The following is a 25,865-nucleotide window of genomic DNA, read 5'->3' as shown; positions in this document are numbered from 1 at the left end:
GAAACTTTGCTGAATTCATTTACCAGTTCTAAGAGTTTTTTGGATGAGTCATTAGGAGTTTCTAGATATACAACTGTATCATTAGGAAAAATCAAGAGTTTGACTTCCTCTTTATTGATATGGATGTCTTTTATTTCTTTCTCTTGTCTGATTGCTCTGGCTAGAACTTCCAGCACTATGTTGAATAAAAGTGGTGACAGTGAGCATCCTTGCCTTGTTCCAGTTCTCGGAGGGAATGCTTTCAACTTTTCCCCATTCAGTATTATGTTGGCTGTAGATTTGTTATAGATGACTTTTATTACATTGAGGTATGACCTTTGTATGCTGATTTTGCTGAGGGTTTTAATCATAAAACGATGCTGGATTTTGTCAAATGCTTTTTCTGCATCTATTGAGATGATCATGTGATTTTTGTTTTTAATTCTGTTTATGTGGTGTATCACATTTATTGACTTGAGTATGTTAAAACACCCCTGCATCCCTGGTGTGAAACCCACTCAATCATGGTGGATGATTTTTTTGAAGTGCTGTGGGATGCAGTTAGCTAGTATTTTGTTAAGGATTTTTGCATTTATGTTCATCAGGGATATTGGTGTATAGTTTTCTTTTTTTGTTATGTCCTTTTCCTGGTTTTGGTATTGAGGTGATACTGGTCTCATAGAATGATTTAGGGAGGATTCCCTCTTTATTTTCTGGAGTTGTGTCAGTGGGATTGGTACCAATTCTTCTTTGAAGGTCTGATAGAATTCTGCTGTGAATCCATCTGGTCCTGGGCTTTTTTTTTTGTTAGCAATTTTTTATTACCATTTTAAACTCACTGCTTTTTTTTTTTTTTTTTTTTTTTTTTTTTTTTGGTATGTTCAGAGCTTCTATATCTTCCTGGTTTAATCTAGGAGGGTAGTAAATTTCCAGAAATTTTTCCATCTCCTCTAGGTTTTCTAATTTATGTGCACAAGGTGTTCATCGTAGCCTTGAGTTATCTTCTGTATTTCTGCGGTTTCAGTTGTAATATCTCCCATTTCATTTCTAATTGAGCTTATTTGGATTGTCTCTCTTTTCTTGGTTACTCTTGCTAATGTTCTATCAATTTTATTTACTTATTCAAAGAGCCAGCTTTTTGTTTCATTTATCTTTTGTATTGCCTTTCCCCCCCCAATTTCATTTAGTTCTGCTTTAATCTTTGTTATTTCTTTTCTTCTGTTGGGTTTGTGTTTGGTTTGTTCTTGTTTCTCTAGTTCCTTGAGGTGTGACCTTAGATTGTCTATTTGTGCTCTTTCAGACTTTTTGATGTAGGCATGTAAACTTTTTCTTAGTACTGCCTTTGCTGTATCCCAGAGGTTTTGATAGGTTGTGTTACTATTATTCAGTTCAAAGAATTTTGTAATTTCCATTGTGATTTCATTGTTGACCCAATGATCATTCAGGAGCAGGTTATTTAATTTCCATGTATTTGCTTGGTTTTAAAGGTCCCTTTTGGAGTTGATTTCCAATTTTATTCTACTATGGTCTGAGAGAGTACTTGACATTATTTCAATTTTCCTAAATTTATTGAGACTTGTTTTGTGGCCTATCATTTGTTCTATCTTGGAGAAAGTTCCATGTGCTGATGAAAAGAATGTATATTCTGCAGTTTTCAGGTAGAATTGTTTTGTAAATATCTGTTAAGTTAATTAGTTCCAGGGTATAGTTTAAATCTGTATTTCTTTGTCGATTTTCTGTCTTGATGACCTGTCTAGTGCTGCCAGTGGAGTACTGAAGTCCCCCCTATTATTGTGTTGCGATCTCATTTCTTAGGTCTAGTAGTAATTGTTTTATAAATTTGGGAGCTCCAGTGTTAGGTGCATATATATTTAGGACTGTGATATTTTCTTGTTGGACAAGGCCTTTTATTATTATATAAGGTCTCTGTTTGTCTTTTTAACTGCTGTTCCTTTAAAGTTTGTTTTGTCTCATACAGGGATAGTTACTCCTGCTAGCTTTTGGTGTCCATTTGCATGGAATATCTTTTTCTACCCCTTTCCCTTAAGTTTATGTGATTCCTTTTGTGTTAGGTGAGTGTCTTGAAGGCAGCAGATACTTGGTTGGTGAATTCTTATCCTTTCTGCAATTCTGTATCTTTTATTCTAATTCTGTCTTCTGAACTCTACATTCCATATCCAACAGGCTACTTGACATCTCCAGTTGAATATTAAATAAATATTTCAAACTCAATATTGTCAAAGCAAACTCATCATCTTCCTCTGAAAACCAGTTCTGTACAGTCTCACCTGTATCACTTGATGTCAAGTCATTCCTTCTATTAGCTTGAACAAAAACCCTGGCATTATCTTTAACTTCTTTCACACTCCATACCCAATCCATCAAGATATCAAGTTGGCTCTACCTCAACATATGTCTATATTACTTTCACCACCTTCACTTCTAACAACTTTGTTTGAGCCTCACCTGGACTTTTGAAGTAGCTTTCTAAAAAGTCTATTTGGACCCCTTCATTCTCTTTTCAACACAGAAACCAAAGTGATTCTTTTAAAACCTAAACCAGATTATTTAACTTCTGTTTATGAAACACTATAATAACTCCAATTCACTTACAGTAAAAGCTAAAATCTTTATAATGGCTTACATAGTCCTATATTGTCATGCACCTCATTATTTTTTCTAGCTTGTCTTCTAATATTATTGTGGTTGCTCACTCTGTTCCAGAAATGTTCCAGAAATACTGACTACATTTTTCTAGGAACTCTTCATTGAAGACTTCATTCTGACTGTTTTCTCTCCAAAATGTTCTTTCCCAACATATCTTTGTGGTCAAAACCATCATTTTTTCAAGTCCTTGCTCAAATGTCACTATGGTAGTTTGAACTGTTGGTCACAATTTTTTACTTTTAGGTAATAATAATATATTTTCATACTCTTGCCATGATCTCATGGTGCTTGGATTATGCTTCCCTGCTCTTTAATTTAGGACTTGATCATTTTATTTGTTTTAGCTGGGATTTTAACAAACATGACCCAAGCCAAAGCTTGAAATGGTCTTGTGTGATTACGATTGTCCTCTTGTGTTCTCACTTTTCATTGTGAGAAGAATATGCCTCTAGTAGCCACTAGTCTAAAAGCAATAAGATACATATGGAGTGGATCTGGACCTGTCCTGTAGCTTGAAACCAGGCCAAGGGCAGCTGAATCTCTGCCAAGTCTGCATGAGTAAAAAATAAATGCTTGTAATTGTATGCCACTGGGTGTTTGGTGGTTTATTACGTAACAATAGATCAGTAATAGAGTCACTTTTTCAATGAGCCCTACCTCAACCATCCAATTTTAGATGATAACTTATATCCCTTTGCCACTTTCCCAAAAATTCCAGTCCCCCTTAGCCTACTCTCTTTTTGCTTCTATAGCCTTATCATCTTCTAATATACTACGCCATGCTAAAATAAAAGCTCCATAAGAACTTGGATCTTTGTTTTGTTTGCTAATGTATCTCAGGCACCTAAAACAGTGCCTGACACATCATGGTACTCAATAAGTACCAGTTGAGTGATCAAACTCCAAATGTGATATTATAATAAGCCTCACTCAGGATTTTGTGGGAAACATGGCACATCAACCACCATAATATCCTTCTTCATGATATCCCCTTTAAAGACAATGGCACATCACTCATCATACTATCAGACACAATAAAATTCAATTTTAAAATCTCTGTTCAATTTTACCAAATACTTCTGGAATACAACACAAAGATTTTATGTTTCTTTCCCTACACAAATTGTATATATCCCACTATTTCCTCAGCAGTTATGCTCTCTCATGTTTTATTTGCCCCACTGGCAAAATAAATACCATATGGGCAGTTCAATAGTCACCAACAATTTTCTGTTTTCCCAAAATGCCCCTTGTGCATCTTATCATTTTTCTTCATATCCTAGAAGAATGTAAAAGGTAGCCTTTTAACAAAAGACTCTTATTATTAAAGAATATCACTGATAAGAATCTAAGTTTTTTCGTATTGGTATATTATTTTCAACTAGATAAAATGAGTTCCTTGAGAATAAAAATTGTGCATTTTTAGTTTCAGTCTCTGGCGCACTGCTTGACTGATACACAGTCATTAAATGTAATGAAGAACAATCAGAAATTTGATTATTTACTCACAAGCCAGGATGACCAAAATGGGTATGCTGTTAGTAATGCAATAGGAGTATATGTGGCTCCAAATGCAACAATTTGTGTGAATAACAAATACATCCAGAGCAGTCCCAGGCAATCAAGAAGTATGCCAGTCATTATTTGTATGGCCTGGAAGAAAATAACACTACCATTAATTATTATTTTAGTTCAACCTTTGAAAGGAATAGACATCAAGAAAAAGCCAAGGTGAAGATGGAAGGTGATGACCTAACAGAATTTTAAATTTCTCAACATTCAAATCAGATAAGGAGACTTTATTATTTCAGAGCAGTTTGTAGATATAATGACTATGTACATATCCAATAAAATTATACTAGGAGTCTTTATCTGATTGGTTCAGGAGATTACATAGCAGCATTAGTCCTGGAGTCCAGAAGAACTGATCTCTTTTGAGAGTCATCAGCCCCTGTGTGGTCAACAATCCTTGACCTGTATGGTCAAGAATTCTTGACCTAGGTCAACAATATTATCCGGCATATACAACTCTTATGTTCTACAGGCAACTAGACTTGGTATTTCTGACCTTCCCTAGATTCCTCTTATCTTACCAAAGCTGGGTTTTGGACTTTGGTTCCTTTTGTTCTTCCCACCTCCAAAACATCTATAACTGATAGTTTTGAGTCCTTCACGAGAGGGTCCTTTTGAAAGGGTAGTGAGCCTTTGGGATCCTTGGTTTTCTGTCACTCTTCCAAGGGGCTATTTCCTGATGTGGAGGTCTCAGATAATTCGTACCCACTGAAGTTATAGGTCAGCTACGACAGTTTCTCAGCCATAGGAGGACAAATCTAAGTTGTATGAAGAGCCCTCTAACGTATCACTGTAGGGCCTTTCAGTTGGTTTTCAGGTAGATATTTCTCAGGGGTGCTTTTTTCTGCCACAGCTGAATGAACCAACATTCTGACTCTCCCTACCTACACCCCCAGGTAAGCACAGGGGTTAAGTTTGAACAAGCTGAAGGAGCAGGATTGGAGTTCATAACTTAGCATCTTTTGCCATACTGCCACCATAGTTTCACAATGTCTGGGGATTCCTGACATATTTTTCTCACAGATTTTGTTAAAACATGGACACCTCTACTTGAAGTTTGCAATGAGCTTCTGTTCTGGTGTGTGATTCTGGGGAGAGCCAAGAAGTGGCTAATTAATGAAAATACTATTTTCACTTACAGATTAACCCCTAGACAACACAAAACTACGCATTTAGAGGTACTTCCGGCAGGCTGTGGCAGGAAGCAAGGGGAAATTGGAATGGATAGGATTTTTCCCACTGACTGACATGCTGTGCACATTTCATCTCCTTGCTTGGCATGGAACACAATGACTTTCTCTGAAGTCTGAGTTTAGTGAAGGATGTGGAATTCAAAAAAAAAAACCCTTTATTTTTAAGTAATTATAAATTCATAGGAATTTTCAAAACTATGGACAGGTCCTTGTGTCCTGAGTCCAGATTCTCAGAATGGTTACATCTTACGCAACTATATGACAATATCAAAATTAGGAAATTAACCGCGATACAGTGTGTGTGTATGATTATGTGTCATTTTAGCACATAAGCATATTTGCATAATTACAACCATAATCAGGATACAGAACTATTCTATCACCATGAAGATATCCCTCGTGCTATATCTTTATTGTCCCAACAATGCTAAACTTCTGGTAGTCACTAATTTGTTTTTCATATCCTCACTATTATCATTTTGATAGTGTCAAATAAATGGAATAATTCAGTATGTTCCTTTTGTGATTGGCTTTTTTGTTGTTGTCCAGCAAAATACCTTTGAAATTCATCAAGTTGTTATGTGTAACAATGTAGTTCACTCCTTTTTAATTTCTGAGTAGTAGTCTATGGTATGAACAACTAGAGTTTATTCACCTCTTGAGGGGGTATTTTTATAGTTTCCAGTTTGGGAGCTATTACAAATAAAGATGTTATGAATAGTCATATGTAAATTCTGCAGACATCAGTTTTCAGTTGTCCAAGATAAATACCCTGGAGCTCACTTGCTAAATTTAACGGTAAGTGTATGTTTAGTACTTAAATAAGATGTCAAACTATTTTCGAGAGTGATTATATCATTTTTATATTCTCACTGGCAATGTAAGAGAGATCCAGTTTCCCTGCATCATCTCCAGCATTTGGTATTATCACAATTTCTTATTTTAGTTGTTCTAATAGGTTTGTAGTGATATCTCATTATGGTCTTAATTTGTGTTTCTCTTGTGGCTAATGCTGTTGAGCATCTTTCTATATGCTTATGCCATCTGTATATCTTCTTCAGTGAAATGTCTTTTCATGTCTTTTGCTGGTTTTAAAGTTGAATCATTTGTGTTTTTTCTGCAGTTGAGTCTTAAGGATTTTAAGAAGGATATTCTTAGATATAAATCCGTTGTCAGAGATGTGGTTAGCAAGCATTTTCTCCTACTCTGTAGCTTGTCATTTCATCTTCCTAACAAAGGTATTTCACAAAACAAAACTTAATTTTGGTGAAGTAAAATTTATTGATTTGTGTCTTTTATGGATGGATCATGTTTTTAAGGTCATGTTAAAGAGCTCTAGAGTCCTAGGTACTAAATATTTTCTCCTATGCTTTCTTCTAAAAGTGTTCTAGTTTTATATTTTATATTTAAATATATTATCCATTTTGAGTTAATTTTTGTATAAGGTAAAAGACTTTAGTTTGAGGTTCTTTTCTTTTATTTTTTGCCGGTGGTTATCCTGTTAGTCCAACATAATTTTTAGAGATGACTATACTTCCTCCATTGAATTACTTTTATAAAAAGTCAGTCAACCATAACTGTATGAGTCTACTTATGGATAGTGTGTTCTGTTCCATTTATCTGTGTATCTGTTACTACACCAATACCACACAGTCTTAATATCTGTAGTTACATTTCTTAAAATCAGGTAGTATGATTCCTTTCACTTTATTCTTCTTTAAAAAGTTTTAGCTATTCTAGCTTCTCAACCTTTCCATAAAAATTTTTGATAATCTTATTTAAATCTACAAAAAATGTTTCCAGGATTTTGATAGGAATTGTGCTAAATCTATATGTCAATTTTGGGACAATTAATATTTTTACTATGTTGAGATTTTCAGTCACAACAATAAATGTCTTTTCATTTACGTAACCTACTTGGAATTCTTTTCTTTCTTTTTTTTTTTTTTTTTTCTGGAGATGAAGTTTTGCTCTTGTCAACCAGGTTGGAATTCAGTGGCATGATCTTGGCTCACTGCAACCTTTGCCTCCCAGGTTCAAGCAATTCTCCTGCCTCAGCCTCCTGAGTAGCTGGGATTACAGGCATGTGCCACGGCACCCGGCTAATGTTTGTATTTTTAGTAGAGATGGGGTTTTACCATGTTGGTCAGGTTTGTCTTGAACTCCTGACCTCAGGTGATCCACCTGCTTGAGTCTCTATTAGTATAATTTTCAAAATATGAGTCCTGTACATATCTTGCTAACTTTATACCTAAGTATTTGTTTGACTGATTTTAAATAGTATTGTGTTTTAAATTTTGTTGTCCATATGTTCATTGCTATTATATAAAAATATAATCAATTTTGTATGTTGATCATTAATCTTGTATCCTGTGACCTTACTGAACTCACTGATTAGTTCCAGGAGTCCTTTTTTTTTTTTCAAATTGCGGGGGATTTTCTACATAGATCATCATGTCATCTGCAAACAGGGATATTTTCATTTTTTTCCTTTACAATCTGTATGCTTTTTATTTTTCTTTATTATCTTATTGATCTGTGCTAAGACTTCTAGTACTGTGCTAGTAAGCATGGTGAGACATGATATCTTTGCACTGTTACCAATCTTAGGTGAAAATAATTCAATTTTTAAACATGAAATATAATGTTAGCTGTAAGTTTTTTTGTGGGTGTTCTTTATCAGGTTGTGGAAGTTCTCTTACATTTCTATTATTCTAAGAGCTTTCTAAAATATCATGAATAGGTGTTAAATTTTGTCAAATGTGGTTTATTTTGCATCAACTGACATGATCATGTGATTTTTCTTCTTTAGCCTATTAATATGATGGGTTACATCGATTGCTTTTTGAGTACTAAACCAGCTTTGTGTATCTGGAGTAAGTCTCACTTAGTCATGGTGGAAAAGTATTTTTAAATTTTGTTGAATTATATTTGCTAACACTTCATAAATGATTTTTGGGTGTATATTCTGAAGGATATGGATCTATAGTTTTCTTCTTTTGTACTATCTTTGTCTTATTTGTTTTTGGTATCAGAATAATATTGGCCTCTTCAAATAAGTTGAGAAATGTTTCATTGTCTTCTGTTTCTTTGAAAAATATTGAAAATAACTGGTGTTGAATATTCTAAGAACATCTGGTAGAATTCTTCAGTGAAATCAGGCCTGGCCTGGCGATTTCTTTTTCAGGAGTTTTAAAATTACAAATTTAATTTTTCTAACAATTATAGGGCCATTAAAATGATCTATTTCATATTGAGCTGTAGTTTGTGCTTTTTGGGAAAATTTGTTCATTTTATCAAAGTTGTCAAATTTGTGTCTATAGTTACTGATAGCAGTCTCTTAATATCATTTTGAGATATAAATTATCTGTAGTAATATACTTTATTTCTGAGTTTGATAATTTTTGTCTTCTTTTTCTTGGTCAGTCTTGCTAGATGTTTGTTGATTTTGATGATCTTTTATAAGAATTAACTATTTGTTGTACTGATTTTTCTCTACTTTTTAAATTTTAATTTTATTGATTTATTTTCTTATCTTTATTATTTTCTCCTGATTTCTTTGGGTTTATTTTGCTCTTCTTTTTTCTAGTTTATTTTTAGGTGAGAGTTTAGAGTATTTATTTGACAATTTTCTTGTTTTCTGTAAGCATTTAGTGTTATACATTTTGATATCATGTATTTTCATTATAATTTAATTGAATTTTATAAATTTTCCATTGAAATGTCCTCTTTAAAGCATTAATTATTTAGCAGTGTCTTAATTTTCAAGTTTGGAGCTTTTTTGTTATCTTTCTCTTAATTGGTTTCTAGTATGATTCTATTTTGGTGAAAGAACACATTCCATATGATTTCAATTCTTTTAAATATTTCAAAGTTTGTTTTATGGCCCAAAATATAGTTAATTGGTTAATGGTCCATGGACACTTAAAAAGAATGTGTATTCTTAAGAGCAAAGACATGGAATCAACCTAAATGCTCATCAATGGTAGACTAGATAAAGAAAATGTGGTACATATACACTAAGCCATAAAAAAGAATGAAATCATGTCCTTTGCTGCAACATGAATAGAGCTGGAGGCCATTATCCTAAGCAAACTAACACATGAACAGAAAACTAAATACTGCATGTTCTGACTTATAAGTGGGAGCTCAATGTCCAGCACACATGAACACAAAGAAGGTAACAACAGACATCAGGACCTGCTTGAGGGTAGAAGTTTGGAACAGGGTGAGGACTGAAAAACTACCCATGAGGTACTATGCTTATGACTTGGGTGATTAAATAATCTGTACAATAAACCCCATAATAACCATTTACTATATAACAAACCCACACATACACCCCTGAATCTAAAAGTAAAAGAAAAAAAGAAAAAAAAGAAAAAGAGTATATGTTCTGATGTTAGATATTCTATAAATATTAATTACATTTTACTGGTTGATGGTGGTGTTGAGTTCTTTAATATATTTGTTTTTCTTGCTTAGTTATATCAATCAAATTTTTATTTTAAAATTTTATTTTATTTTTTAGTTATATAATATTTGTACAGATTTGTGGGGTACATGTAATATTTTGCTCCATTTATTGAATGTGTAATGATCAAGCCAGGGTATTTAGGATATTTCTATGTGTTGCAAATGTCTCAAGTTCCTCTCTTCTAGGTATTTTGAATTGCTTTGGCTATTTGAAAACTTTTTTGATTCCATACAAATTTTAGGATTCTTTTTTCTATTTCTATAAAAAATTACATTGGTATTTCGATTTGGAATACATTGAAATTGTAGCTTTCTTTGGTTGGTATCATCATTTTTCCAATCCATGAGCATGGGATGTCTTTCTGTTTGTTTATGCCCTCTTCAATTTCTTTTATCAGTCTTCTGTAGTTTTACTTATAGTTTTCCTTTCACCTTCTTGGTTAAATTTATTCCTAGGTATTTTATGTTTTGAAATTGCAGGCTTCAAAACATTAGTAGGTATATCTCAACTGGGGACCCAGTTTGAGATATATGAAATAAAAAGAAAACCCAGGAAACTCACTAACATATCATTCTTTGGGTTCAAAGCTCCCTAAATCTTATTCTTCCTTATCTGTACTTCTCAGGATCTTCTTGTATTTATCCAAAATTTTAGATATAGTTAGTGGTAAGAATAGGGAGAAATGGTCGTTGGAATGTGTTAAAGCATGAAATAAAACCAACGCTCTGTGTCTTCTTAGATAACAGTAGATCTCATTAGAAAGACAGTAATATAGACAATAACAAATTTATTTATTCTCAAATACATTTCAACTAATTATTTCCCAATATCAAGACCAGATAAATGGATAAGGGGGTTAGGAATCCACATCTTTAATATCATACCTTGAAAATGAGGAGAGAAAATATTGGGTTCATTGCTTGTTTTATGTAAGGCTCTTAGTATAATTCTGGCAAAGGATCAGACAGATCTTAAATAAGTGGGAGTAATAATATACTTGTGATGTTGGGAATTTTCCTGAACCAAACTTTAATCCTGCTTGTTTAATCCTAATCTGGTTCCATCATCCAACAATGAATGGATAATGCAAAATCATCCAGCAATATGGGTGAATACCTGCCATATTTGATGAAGTTGACTGGGAAAAGAGTCATGTATTTTGGGGGTAATCTTGAAAGCACAGTGCTATTGTGACCACTGTCCATAAAGCTCTATGGTCTGCAGCTTCTCCTGAATGTAGTTTCCACAATTTGATCATCTCATTTAGAACCATGTCATTAGTTAGCTTGAAATAATTTATAGATGCCAAAAGGAGATTTCTTTACCCATTTCCAGAGTCAGGGTTTTCTGAGAGCATGAGTGGGTTTAGACGTTGTTGGGTCATTTACACGTAGCTGATAAATTCATAATTTCTGCTTTATTTAATGTGAGCCTGATAAATAGCTTATGTGTTGAGGCTGAATGTGGAAAAATGCAGATGCTACATAACAATTTCAGGACACTTCTATTAACATTCCTCCATTTGAGGAGTTTATAATAGAGGTGGTTACACTCTCTTCCCTTTTATATTTAGAAATCGCAACACTATAACCATTTATTCACTCAAGTGGCATTTAGTTCTTACCCCCAACATTCTTGTTTCCTCTCTTATCCACAGACGAGTTCGTGGCATTTTTCACTAAGATACAATAGAGAAATGAAAGAATAAATGTATTCCTTTTCTGTAGGAAAATATGAAAACAAATTAATGTTAATTTTTTTGGGGGTAAGAAACTTAAACTTTAGAGGGAAATCCAACCTACAGCTGCCTATTTTTCATGATTTGTTGTTCCCTGAGAGCTTTTTGCATGAAACCACCAAGATTACCATCTTGAGAAATCCATTAGTTACCTCTCAAATTGTTTGTTCACTTACAAACCTTTAAATTAGGCTTTAGTAAATAGAATATGGTGACTGTCCCAATAACATCAATCCCTCTAGAAATTACCCATATCCCCACATCTTACAGGGTCAGAGAAATTGGGCTTTTGGTTGCCATGGTTTATTCTCTTACTCATTGTTTCTCTCTAAATTAAAGCCTGGTTCAGGGGTACCTGACTGGAAGAACCCATGTCATATACCTCCACCAGATGCAGGGGAGGCTGGAAAATAGAGTGATAAGTTATATTCTGGAAAGGTGGGCTTCATAAGTTAGGAACCAATAAAAATATAGAGAGGGTGTTCAATAGATAAGAAAATTACAACTCACAGATAGCTATCATTAGATTGTATATAACCTGTGTTATTCTCCCTAGCATCCATATTTAGTATCCACAATTATTATTTTATCCTAGCTGATTGGGTCAAAGGTAAACATCTAAAGCAAGGTGAGTTCATGATATTCTCTTTCCAAGATTGTTCAGGCTGGTCTCTTGTTGAGAAGATGTAAAAATTTAGTAGCAGTGGCATTGCCATGCTCTTCTCTAATGGACAAAATTGTAGAGAAAGTAAGTTTTGAGAGTGAGAGGATAGAGAAGACACCCAGAGAAAAGCAGAGATGGAAGAACAGAACTTCCCAAGATTATGATGGCTTTCCATTTTCCAGTTTCAATTTCTTTCAGAAACCTGGCTGATTTCTGGTCCTTACATTATGTAAAATACCAGTTCATATATTATAACAAATATATCTTAATTTTGCTAAAACTAATAAGAGATAGCTTTTGTTTCGTGCAACTTTTTTTTAAATTGCTTTGTCTTGTAAATTTTCTCATGTGGTTTTGACAAGATTCCCCAGTCTCCAAGGGAAGATTGTCAAAGTCTAAGATCTTGTCTTTATATTTTTCATTTATAAACGTTTCCTTTCACTTATAGAAACCATGAACTCTTTTTTTTTTTTTTTTTTTTTTTTTTATACTTTAAGTTCTAGGGTACGAAACCATGAACTCTTAAGGCTTAAATTGCCTTTGAGGTGACCCATTAAGCTTGAAATTGAAAGCTATAGTGGAAAGAGTCAAACTTGAGTTCGTATCTTACCAGTTGTGAGTTCAAATCTTACCTTACATGACCTTGTTCACATCATTTACTTTTCCAAAGTCTGTTTCCTCAGCGCCAAAAAACAAAAACAAAAACAAAAACAAAAACAAAAAAACCCACCCTCCCTCCTGTAGCACTGTATTGGGGAGCAAACAAGAGAAACTTACAAAATTGAAACTCGAACAAGAGGAACTTATGGTCCACAGCAGACCATGCCCTACAATGACTTGATCACAAGGCCAGAGGGGTGTGATCCTGCAGTTGGTGCCCTTAGATCTGGCTCTTCCGGCTTCAGAGTTGCGGAGGCAGCACCTCCCTGGTGGGAGATGTTTCCTGGATGGTGCCCCTCATCTCTTCTCGCGAGGTTCCAACGCAGCGGTTATGGTCTAGAGCGGCTGCCAGGGGACTCCACGTGGAGACCTGCGCCGACACAGGCACCCTGCGGGCCTGGAAACTGTTCTGAGCCTGCTGTCTCTCAGGACGGCAGTGAGAGATGAGGCGTGGGGTGGGATCTGACACAGACGAATGCTTTCCTGCCCATGTTAGCGTCATACTCGCTGCGCCTGACTCCAGCCGCAGGCCGCTTCTCTGGATGCCTCCACAGAGACTTCGTTATCAAGCAAATGCCCTCTTCATCACTTCTGTAATAGGTTAGTATTAACAAGTCTTTTTACTTTTAATCCCCACAAGGTCTAGAGGAAAGGGTACTAATCAATAAACCTGGGCTCTGGTCCTTAACTCTCCCTTTTATTTGGTAGTTGCCTGTTTGAGCAAAGTATTGATCTTCCCTATTCTTTACGTTGTTTTTCTGTATAGTTAAGGTGTGCATTTTGGGATAAAGTAAATTATAAAATAGAGAGACCACAGATTTCAATGTGCCCTTAATCCTGTGCCTGGTGATGACCTGCCAAATGTCAGGCAAACAGTCAAAAGACAAGTAAACAAATAACAACAACAACAACAAACCCAAAAACCAAAACCAAAGTGCACAGTCACTGCAGACTTTTCAGCTTCCTATGAAAACTCTTCAGAGAGAATATTTTATGCCCAGTGAGACTCTGTGCTTAATTCAAGTTGCTATATATAGATAAAATACCTTTCCATGGCCTGAAAATAAAACGTATAATATGTGATATGATCTATAATTATTATGTACATGTATTTTATATATCAGGAAGTTTATAAAAGAGAAAAAACCCATCATAGCATGATGATTTTATGAATTATTAATATATTTGTCAGTTGATATTATTTATAGACCCTCTATATTATATGCAATTTAAACTTAAAAAATATGTCACAAAGTGCTTGGTGTATCAGAACTGAAAATCCTTTTTTTTTTTTTTTTTTTTTGAGGCGAAGTCTCACTCTGTCACCCAGGCTGGAGTGTGGTGGCACGATCTCAGCTCACTACAACCTCTGCCTCCCGGGTTCAACCGATTCTCCTGCCTCAGCCTCCTGAGTAGCTGGGATTACAGGCACATGCCACCATGCCTGGCTAATTTTTGTATTTTTAGTAGAGACAGGTTTCACCATGTTGGTCAGGCTGCTCTCGAACTCCTGACCTTGTGATCCGCCTGCCTCGGCCTCCCAAAGTGCTGGAATTTCAGACATGAGCCACCACACCTTGCCCTGATCAAAGCAGAGTGAGCTGTTTGCCATTTCTCTGTGTAAGTGAATATTGAATGTTATTTTGGAGTACGTCTTTTTGAATTCTTTCCTGACCACATGTGGAGCTATACAAAGTTAGGGAGATTAGCACCTAAAGTAAAAAAGGGAAAAATGTTTGTGGAGGAATTGGAGGCTTGAGAAAAGATGCTTTTCGGCCGGGCGCGGTGGCTCAAGCCTGTAATCCCAGCACTTTGGGAGGCCGAGACCGGCGGATCACGAGGTCACGAGATCGAAACCATCCTGGCTAACACAGTGAAACCCCGTCTCTACTAAAAATACAAAAAACTCGCTGGGCGAGGTGGCAGGCGCCTGTAGTCCCAGCTACTCGGGAGGCTGAGGCAGGAGAATGGCGTGAACCCGGGAGGCGGAGCTTGCAGTGAGCTGAGATCCGGCCACTGCACTCCAGCCTGGGGGCAGAGCGAGACTCTGTCTCAAAAAAAAAAAAAAAAAAAAAAAAAAGAGAAAAGATGCTTTTCCTGGTTCTTTTTGGTATATAGAGGTGATTTTTGAAGTTAAAGGTGAGATCATTTGTGTAGAGGGCTATTTTTGAATAAAGTTACTAGAAACATTCTAAACTTTTTTTTGTTCAAATATGGACTAATTTCTGTTATACCTTAGAATATATACCTAGGAATGTGATTGCTGAATCATAGGGCATACGTTTAATTGGCTATAGTTCATTCTGCTAAACAGCTTCCTAAAAATATCAATTTATGCTTCCCTCATACACAATATGAGACTTGCACATTTCGCTAATACTTGATGTTTTTAGTTTTCGTAATTTTATATTTTAGCATATTTGTAGTAGAGTTGTATTCAGGGTTTCTCATTTCCTTTAATGGTAATGATGTTGAGCACATTCTTATATGCCTATTGGATACTTGGTGATCCTCATTTGAGAAGTACCTATTCACGTTTTATACCCAATTTTATATTAGTCTATTTCTTAATACTTAGTAGGATTTCTTTATATAGGAAAACATGCGGCTTCTTGAGTCTAATAAACAGGCATGACTGGGAGGCAAAAACAGATTTTGAGAGAGATTCATCCACTTTTAATTCCTGGGGTTCCATGACGCAAACTGATTTCTTCCCAAAACAGGGTGAGTAGTGCCTTCAGCGTTTTTCCCAAGGAGTCCAATGACCCCAGGAGTTATCTTAAGGCCTCTCATGTGTGTATCGAGTGGCAAGACAAAATGGAGAAAAAGAATTTAGGCAACTGAGAACAAAACCTTTTTCCAGCAAAACAAGATCCAAGAGAAGAAAAACATAAAGGCCTTTTTAAATAGACCTATAACTTGGATATCCACTTTTAATGAAGTTGAGTGCTGTTTAATGCTCATTTACCATTGTAAAAATCTTGATGTGAGTCTTTTGCCAGGAATACGTATTCAAATTACCTTCTGTCATTCATTGGAAGATGTCTGTTGATGGTAAGTTTCAAATTTTAATGTAATCTAATTTATTAATGTTATCTTTCTGGGTAATCCTTAGTGTGTCCTGTTAAAAAGTTTTTTTCCTATCCAAAGTTAATAAAGATATACTTCTATGTTATATTCTAAATGCTTTATTGTTCTGTTTACATTTTGAGCCATCTGAAATTGATTTTGTATGGAATAAGGTAGAGGTCAAAATCTTTGTGGTTCTTTTTCTGGTTTCTTTTTTTTTTTTTTTTTTTTTTTTTTGAGACGGAGTCTCGCTCTGTCGCCCAGGCTGGAGTGCAGTGGCCGGATCTCAGCTCACTGCAAGCTCCGCCTCCTGGGTTTACGCCATTCTCCTGTCTCAGCCTCCGGAGTAGCTGGGACTACAGACGCCCGCCACCTCGCCCGGCTAGTTTTTTGTACTTTTTAGTAGAGACGGGGTTTCACCGTGTTAGCCAGGATGGTCTCGATCTCCCGACCTCGTGATCCGCCCGTCTCGGCCTCCCAAAGTGCTGGGATTACAGGCTTGAGCCACCGCGCCCGGCTCTGGTTTCTATATTCTATCTCAGTTTCTGTCTTATTCTTCTGTATGAGGATATTCAGATTTCCCATTTATTATGCAAGTTACATCATTTATTGAAGAGACTATCCTTCCCTCACTGCATATTCTTGCACCTTTGTAGAAGATTAGTTGACTGTATATGTGTGGATTTATTTCTGGGGTTTCTATTATATAATATTACATGTTATGTATGTTTCATAAATCCTATAAGCTTTATTTCTCTTTGTTCTTTTTTTCTCCTCTGAATGTATATGTATTAGTTTGTTTTCACGTTGTCATAAAGATACTATCCAAGACTGGATAATTTATAAACAAAGGAGGTTTAATTGACTCACAGTTCTGCATGGCTTGGGAGACCTCGGGAAACTTACAGTCATGGTGGAAGGGGAAAGGGAAGCAAGGCATCTTCTTCACAAGGTGGCAGGAGGGAATTGCACGCCGGGGAAATGCCAGATGCTTATAAAACCATCAGATCTCATGAGAACTCACTCACTATCATGAGGATACCATGGGGGAGACTGCCTCCACGATCCAGCCAACTCCCTCCCTTGACACATGGGGATTACAATTCAAGATGAGATTTGGGTGGGGACATAGAGCCAAGCCATATCAGTATATTTTAAAGTAATCTTTTACTTCACAGATGGGTTTGATGAGTTTTGCTGTTGATGCTCTCTATTGAATTTTTTTTTTCAGCTTTTATTTTAAGTTCTGGGTTACATGTGCAGGTTTGTAGGTTTTTTTGTTTGGTTTTGTTTTTTGAGATGGAGTCTTGCTCTCTAGCCAGGCTGGAGTGCAGTGGTGTGATCTCGGCTCACTGCAACTCTGCTTCCCGGGTTCAAGCAATTCTCCCGCCTCAGCATCCTGAGTAGCTGGGACCACAGGTGTGTGCCACCATGCCCGGCTAATTTTTTGTATTTTTAGTAGAGACGGGGTTTCACCATGTTGGCCAGGATGGTCTCGATCTCCTGACCTCGTGATCTGCCCACCCCGGCCTCCCAAAATGCTGGGATTAGAGGCATGAGCCACTGTGCCTGGTCTGTAGGTTTGTTTTAGAGGCAAACATGTGCCATGGTGGTTTGCTGCACAGATCAACCCATCCCCTAGGTATTAAGTCCAAGATCCATTAGCTATTCTTCCTGATGCTCTCCCACCCCACCCATGACATTTTTCATGCAGTGCGTGTTGTTCCCCTCAATGTGTCCATATGTTCTCCTTGTTCAGCTCCTACTTATAAGTGGGAACATGCAGTGTTTGGTTTTCTTTTTCTGTGTTAGTTCACTGAGGTTAATGGCTTCCAGCACCATCCATGTCCCTGCAAAGGACATGATCTCCTTCCTTTTTATGATTACATAGTAATCCATGGTGTATATGTACCATATTTTCATTACCGAATCTATCATTGATGGGCATTTGGGTTGATTCCATGTTTTTGCTATTGAGTAAGTGTGCATGTATCTTTATAATAGAATGATTTATATTCCTTTGGGTATATACCCAGTAATGGGATCCAGCGGCAGCCCATCAAAAAGATTATCCACCGTGATCAAATTGGCTTCATCCCTGGGATGCAGGGTTGGTTCAACATATGCAAATCAATAAATGTAATTCATCACATAAATAGAACTAAAGAGAAGAACCACGTGATTATCTCAATAGATGCTGAAGAGGCCTTTGATAAAATTCAACATCCCTTCATGTTAAAAAATCTCAACAAACTAGGTATTGAAGGAACATGCCTCAAAATAATAAGAGCCATATATGACAGACTGACAGCCAATATCATACTGAATGGGCGAAAGCTGGAAGCATTCCCTCTGAAAACCAGCACAAGACAAGGATGGCCTCTCTCACCACTACTGTTCAGCATAGTATTGGGAGTTCTGGCCAGGGCAATCAGGCAAGAGAAAGAAAAAAAGGGTATATTCAAATAGGGAGGGAAGAAGTCAAATTATCTTTATTTGCAGATGACATGATCCTATATCTAGAAAACTCCATCCTCTCAGCTCAAAAGCTTCCTCAGCTGATAAGCAATTTCAGCAAAGTCTCAGCATACAAAATCAGTGAGAAAAAATTGTTAGCATTCCTATACACCAACATGGACAGAGAGTCAAATCATGAATGAACTTCCATTTGCAATTGCTACAAAGAGAATAAAATACCTAGGAATACAACTAAAAAAGGAAGTGAAGAACGTCTTCAAGGGGAGCTACAAGCTACTGCTCAAGGAAGTTAGAGAGGACACAAACAAATGAAAAAAACATTCGATGCTCATGGATAGGAAGAATCAATATTGTGAAAATGATCATACTGCTCAAAGTTATTTATAGATTCAATGCTATTTCAGTTAAACTACCATGGACATTCTTCACAGGAATAGAAAAAAAGCTATTTTAAAATTTTTACTAAGCAAAAAGAACACAACTGGAGACATAATGGTACCTGCCTTCAAAGTATACTACAAAGCTACAGTAGCCAAAAGAGCATGGTACTGGTACAAAAACAGACACATAGAGCAATGGACAAAAATAGAGAACTCAGAAATAAGACCACACACCTACAACCACCTGATCTTCAACAAACCTGACAAAAACAAGCAATGGAGAAAAGACTCGCTCTTTAATAAGTGGTGCTAGGAGAACTGCCTAGCTATATGTGGAAAATTAAAACTGGACCCCTTCCTTACACCTTATAGAAAAATTAACTCAAGATGGATTAAAGGCATAAATGTAAAATCCAAAGCTGTAAAGGCCCTAGAAGAGACTCTAGGCAATACCATTCAGGACATAGGCAAGTGCAAAAATTGTATGATGAAAATGCCAAAAGCAATTTCAATGAAAGCAAAAATTGACAAAAGGGAGCTAATTAAACTAAATAACTTCTGCACGGCAAAAGAAACTATCATCAGGTCAGGCATGGTGGCTCATGCCTGTAATCCCAGCTCTTTGGGAGGCTGAGGCAGGTGGATCATGAGGTCAGGAGTTCAAAACCAGCCTGGCCAAGATGGTGAGACCCCGTCTTTACTAAAAATACAAAAATTAGCCGGGTGGGGTGGTGGGCACCTGTAATCCCAGCTACTTGGGTGGCTGAGGCAGATAATTGCTTGAATCTGAGAGGTAGAGGTTGCAGTTAGCTGAGATCATACCACTGGACTACACTACAGCTTGGGTGAGAAAGCGAGACTCTGTCTCAAAAAAAAAAAAAAAATCATCAGAATGAACAGACAATGTACAGAATGGGAGAAAAGTTTTACAATCTACTCATCTGACAAAGGTCTAGTATTCAGAGTCTACCATGAACTTAAATTTATAAGAAGAAGAAAAAAAAAAAAAACAGGCAATCCCATTAAAAACTGGGCAAAGGACAAGAACAGACAATTCTCAAAATAAGACATTCATGTGGCCAACAAACATATGAAAAAAGCTCAACTTCACTGATCATTAGAGAAATGCAAGCCAAACCACAGGGAGATACCATCTCATGCCAGTTAGAATGGCAGTTATTAAAAAATCAAGAAACAACGGATGCTGGAGAGGATGCAGAGAAAAGGAATGCTTTTACCCTTTTGGTGGGAGTATAAATTAGTTCAACCATTGTGGAGGACAGTGTGGCAAATCCTCAAAGATATAGAAGCAGAAATACCATTTGACTTAGCAATCACATTACTGAGTCTATTGCATTTTTCACTTCATTTATTATATTTTTCAGCTCCAAAATTTGTTGTTTTAAAATAATTTTAATCTCTGTTAAGTGTATCTGTTTGATCATTTATTATTTTCCTTATTTCATTGAGTTGTTTATATTTTCTTGAAGTTTGCTGAGCTTTCTTAAAGCAATTATTTTAAATGGTCTGTGAAGCAGTTTGTATATCTTTATTTCTTTGGGGTCAGCTACTGGGAGACTGTTATTTTGGTAGTATGTCTCCTTAGTTGTTCATGTTCCTTACTGCCTTATATTGATTTCTCTGCATTTGTGGAGCAGAGAAATTCTATACTAGAATTTACAGGCTAGTTTTTGTGTATAAACACCTTTTCCTGTGGGTAAAAGGAGGTGCAAGAGTGTTTGCTAGGTGGGATGCAGCAGAAATTCTGGGATCACTAAGGGGCACAGCTGTGCAGTCTCTTTGCAGCTCTGTCAGCTCGGTTTGGTATTGACAAAGATTACATGGATCCTCAGCATGCAACAGTGTGGATGTTTGTTGCAGTAGTGTGAGTTTTTGGGGTTTATGGTGGTTGTAGCTGTTAGGGTCTTCTTGATCCTGATGTTGTAGTGATGGAAGTTCTCTTGACACTGGATCCTACTTGCAAGCCCAAATGGCATTGGCACTGATGTCTGCTGAGTGGTACCTGTGGAGTGGTCATAGACATGAAGCCTGAAGTGTTGGGATTCACTCAGGATGGTGGCAGAAATATTAAAGGGAAATATTAGGAAAAGTTATAAGAAATAGTCACAAATCTGTTGGAAGGCCGAAAGGTTACATAGCTTGTAATAACTGAACGGGCTCAAGGCAGCTGGTTCTTACCTGAGAGCATTAGGTCATAGGGTAAATACTAGGGACAATAGAGGCTTCCCCAGTTAAGTCTGTTTACCCTACCTCCATTAACTAACTTTTGAGCCAGATGGCCCTCTTGGGGGGAGGTCGACCAGGAATATTATCCCCTAATGGTGTTTACTTTAGATCGCAGTACCTGAGCTTTAATCATTCCTAGAACTACTCTCTTAACCATGTTAATTATCCACAAGTGTGTTGACTCAGAGCTTTTGTTGTTTATTGTATACTAAATAAATGCCTGGAGTGTGAACTGCTCAGGGCTGGCCGCAGCGACAAACCCTTCTTGGTGTGCAGGCGGTTGGACGCTCAGCAGGACTGGCAAAACAGAGTGTCTGTGTATATCAGTGTAGATTTTATTCATCCGTCGTTTGGGTCAGGGTCTGTGGGTGGACCCCCCACAGCTAATGCCCTCCAGTGAGGAGCAATATCTCACTGAAGCACTGGTACTTGTGGAGGGTCTATGAATCCTGAATCTGAGGTGGTACTGGCATTGGTGGCTTGGGCACTGGCACCATTTCACTGACCCCTCATGCTTCCCAGGTGAGGTGATGCCCCACCCTGCTTTGGCTCACACTCTGTGGGCTGCAACCACTGTCCAACAAGTCCCAATGAAATGAACCCAGTACCTCAGTTGGAAATGCAGAAATCACCTGTCTTCTGCATCGCTCATGCTGGAAGCTGTAGACTGAAGCTGTTCCTATTCAGCCATCTTGGAGCAATCTTGGGATTGCTTTCTTGATTTATTTTTTAGATTGATTGCTGTTTGCATGTAGAAACACTACTGATTTTTGTGAGTGTTGATTTTATATCCTGCAAATTTACTGAATTCATTTATCAGTCCTGTGAGTGTTTTCATGGAGAATTTACATTTTTCTAAATATAGGATCATGTCATCTGGAAAAAAGATAATTTGACTGCTTCCTTTCCAATATGGGTGCCCTTTATTTCTTTCTTTTGCCTAATTGCTCTGGCTAGCAATTCCAGTACTATGTTGAATACAAGTGGTGAAAGTGGGCATCCTTGCCTTGTTACAGATCTCAGTGGGAAGGCTTTCAGTTTTTCTTTGTTCAGTATGATATTAGCTGTGGGCTTGTCATATACAGCCTTTATCAAGTGCATGTATATTCCTTCTATACCAGTTTGTTGAGGGTTTTTATCATGAAGGGATGTTGAATTTTATTGAATGCTTTTTCAGACTGTGTTGAAATGATTATATAGTTTTTGTCCTTTATTGTTGATATGATTTACCACATTTACTGATTTGTACATGTTGAACCATTTTTGCATCTCTAGGTTGAATTCCAATAGATCATGATAATCTCTTTTAGTATGTTGTTCAGATTGCTAGTATTTTGTTGAGGATTTTTGCATCTATGTTCATTAGGGATATTGGCCTGTAGTTTTTGTTGTGTTCTTGTTTGGTTTTGGTATCAGAGTAATTCTAGCCTTATAAATGAGTTGAGTACTATTCTCTCCTCTTTAATTTTTTGAAATAGTTTGAGTAGAGTTGATATTAGTTCTTCTTCCAATGTTTGGTAGACTTTAACAGTCAATCTTTCAGATCCTGGACTTTTCTTTGATGGGAGACTGCTTATAACTGCTTTGATCTTGTTACACATTATTGGTATGTTCAGATTTTCTATTTCTTCATAGTTCAATCTTGGTAGGTTGTATGTGTCGAGAAATTTATCCATTTCTTCTAGATTATCCAAGTTATTGGCATATAGTTGTTCATAATAGTCTCTAGTGATCCTTTGTATTTCTTTGGTTTCAGTTGTAATGTTTCCTTTTTCTTCTCCAATTTTATTCATTTGGGGCTTCTCTTTTTATTCTCCTTTTTATTCTAACTAAAGGTTTGCCAATTTTGTTTTATCTTTTCAAAATTCAACTTTTCATTTTGCTGATCTTTTGTATTGTTTTTTGGTCTCAATTTCACTTATTTCTGCTCTGATCTTTTAGAAATGTCTTTCTTTCTACTAATTTCAGGGTGGTTTATTCTTGCTTTTGTAGTTCCTTGAGGTGCACTGTTAGGTTGCTTATTTGAAATTTATTTAATATAGCTATTTATTAGTATAAACTTCCCTCTTAGTACATGTTTTCTGCATCCCATAGATTCTGGTGTCTTTTGTTTCCATTTTCATTTGTTTCAAAAATATTTAATATTCCTTCTTAATTTCTTCCTTGACCCATTGGTTGTTTGAGAATATATTATTTAATTTTCATGTATTTGTACAGTTTCCCAAGTTCCACTTGTTCTTGATTTCTAGTTTTATTCCATTGTGGTCGGAAAAGATACCTGATACAATTTTTACTTTTTTGAATTTGTTGAGACTTATTCTGTGGCTAAAATATGGTCTATCCTGGAGGTTATTCCATTTGCTGATGAGAAGAATATGTGTTCTGCAGTAGTTGGACAAAGTGTTCCCTAAATGTCTGTTAGGTCCAATTCATGTGTAGTTTAACTACAATATTTCTTTGTTGATTTTCTGCATGGATGATCTGTCCACTGCCAAAAATGTGATGTTGAAGTCCCTTACTATTATTGTATTACAGTATATCTCTCATTTCAAATCTGTTAATATTTGCTGATATATTTGGGTGCTCTGGTGTTGGGTGCATACATATTTACTATTGTTATCTCCTATTGTTGAAGTGATACCTTTATCATTATACAATGGCCTTTTTGCCTTTTTGTACAATTTTTGACTTAAAGTCTATTTTATATTATCTAAGCATAGCTACTCCTGTTCATGTTTGGTTTCCATTTGCATGGGATATCTTTTTCCATCCTTCACTTTCAATCTGTGTGTGTCTTTATAAGTGAAGTAAATTTCTTGTATGCAGCATATAGTTGGGTTCTGTTTTTAGTTCATGCAGCCACTGTATGTCTTTTAATTGGATAATTTAATTTACTTAATAACAGTGTTATTATTGACAGGTAAGGCCTTACTACTGCCATTTTGCTACTTGTTTTATAGTTGTTGTGTAACTTTTCTCTTCCTTTCTTACTGTTTTCCTTTGTGTGTAAGTGGTTTTCTCTGGTAGCATGTTTTAATTCATTGTTTTAATTTTTAGGATATCGATTATAGGTTTTTACTCTGTGGTTTCCATTATGCTTATATAAAGCATCTTAGAGCTATAGCAAGTTGTTTAATATAAATATTAAATATTTTAGATATTTAAGATAGGCAATATTTTTATTTTTAGTAGTTTAAATGTTCTTATTTTTAATAGTTTTGGCTTTAGTCTTCTTACTAAAGATATAAATCATTTAAACACCACAGTTACAATATCAATTTAACAATCACCTTAGCATTCTATTCTCTGCATTGAGGGATTAGGTTTTATTTCATTCTTCACAGACTGGCTTTGTTTGTGCCTGTCCTTTAGAGGGATTTCCAGGGATTCTAAGCTGACTTACTGTTGTTTTACCGGAGCCTGTGACCACTGAAGCTATCTCAGCATTATAAGACACCTTAAGCCCAGGCTTACTGTGAACCTCTTGAAGACTTCAAGGTTGACACAGCTTTCTGATCCAGATGGACCTGGGAAAGACTCAAGAAGGGTACTGGGATTGTGTGAAAATGCTGAATGACTGACCCAGTGACCCAGATAGGCGTACTGCCTAGCAAGTCTCTGTACAGATAGGCTGTGTCCCCAAGTGCAGCAAGAGTAGCTAGAGTTGAGACTGGGCCCTTTTGGGAACTGCTGTGAGAAGGAGGCTAGTGGGCCCATGTCAGTTCAGATAAGCATGCATCATCCAGCAGATTCCTGCACAAGTGGGCAAGTTTCTTGACTGCTGCAGGAAGGGCCAGAGCTGAGATTGGCCCCCCTCAAGATCTGCTGTGAAACAGAGGGTGGGTTGCTGGTATAGCTACCTGACTGTACCAGGAGGGTTTTTAGCTGAAATTGGGCCCCCTTGAGATTTTCAGTGAGACACAGGATGAGGAGGTCAATTTCAGTGTAGAGGGGTGCGTGCCACCCAGCAAGTTCCTGCACAGATAGGATAGTTCCTCAACTGCAGTGAGAGGGGCCAGAGCTGAGATTGGGGCCCCTCAGGATCTGCGGTGGAATAAAGGTTATAGAGCTCAGTCTTGTTGGCTCAGAGGGCACATGTCTCCCAGGAGGACCCTGCAAACATGGGATGGTTCCTTGATTGCAGCAGAAGGGACTGGAACTGAGACTGGGCTCCCTTGAGGTCTCCTTTGTGATGTAGGATGGAATGCTCATCTTGTTGGCCTAGACAAGTACTCATTTCCCAGCAGATTCTTAGCACAGATGGGATAGTTTCTCACTGCAGTGAGAGGCACTGGAGCTGAGAGTGGACCCGCTTGGGATCTGCTGTGGGACAGAGGTTGGCAAGCCTATCATGGAGGCTCAGAATTTTGGGTTACAAGAGATGAGTGAGTCTCACTTTGGGGTTCTTGTGTGAGTAGCTCTGAGCTGGGACCTCAGCTAAGGAAGGCTGAAGCAGAGCCACAGTGCACCTTTCAGGGTCACTGCCAAGATCAATGTCAGCAGGCAGACAAGCCTTTCCACCATGGCACTGTTGTGCATGATTCCTTCTGGAACCCATGGTAGATGGTTTTGGTTGTAGGCTCAAAGCCAAATGAGGCTTTAAACAAACCCCTTCGAGGGCTAGGATATTACCGGGCTTGAATCTACAAGCAATCTCGGCAAATCAGCCACTCGGGTGTTGGTCTGCACTCTAAAAATGACTCTCCTGGATCTTGGGCTCCACTGGGATTTGACAAACTCC

At 36.9% G+C, this 25,865-nt stretch overlaps 1 protein-coding gene across 1 annotated transcript in view; it reads right to left on the bottom strand.

Moving 5' to 3' along the window:
• Nucleotides 1–11,560, bottom strand: part of LOC104679413 (membrane-spanning 4-domains subfamily A member 5-like) — a 34,844-nt gene extending 23,284 nt beyond the window's left edge. Inside the window, exons 1-2 of the mRNA XM_010384970.1 lie at nucleotides 11,513–11,560; nucleotides 4,156–4,299 (exon numbers count right to left, since the gene is read on the bottom strand). Coding sequence (XP_010383272.1) covers nucleotides 4,156–4,299; nucleotides 11,513–11,560 — 192 coding nt within the window. The remainder of the gene's footprint in view (nucleotides 1–4,155; nucleotides 4,300–11,512) is intronic.
• Nucleotides 11,561–25,865: the final 14,305 nt, after the last annotated feature.

The sequence above is a fragment of the Rhinopithecus roxellana genome, chromosome 15 (assembly GCF_007565055.1).
Source record: "Rhinopithecus roxellana isolate Shanxi Qingling chromosome 15, ASM756505v1, whole genome shotgun sequence".
In the NCBI taxonomy this organism is placed as follows: domain Eukaryota; kingdom Metazoa; phylum Chordata; class Mammalia; order Primates; family Cercopithecidae; genus Rhinopithecus; species Rhinopithecus roxellana.
The sequence above is the reverse complement of the archived record's forward strand: the minus strand, read 5'-3'. Positions and strand labels throughout refer to the sequence as shown.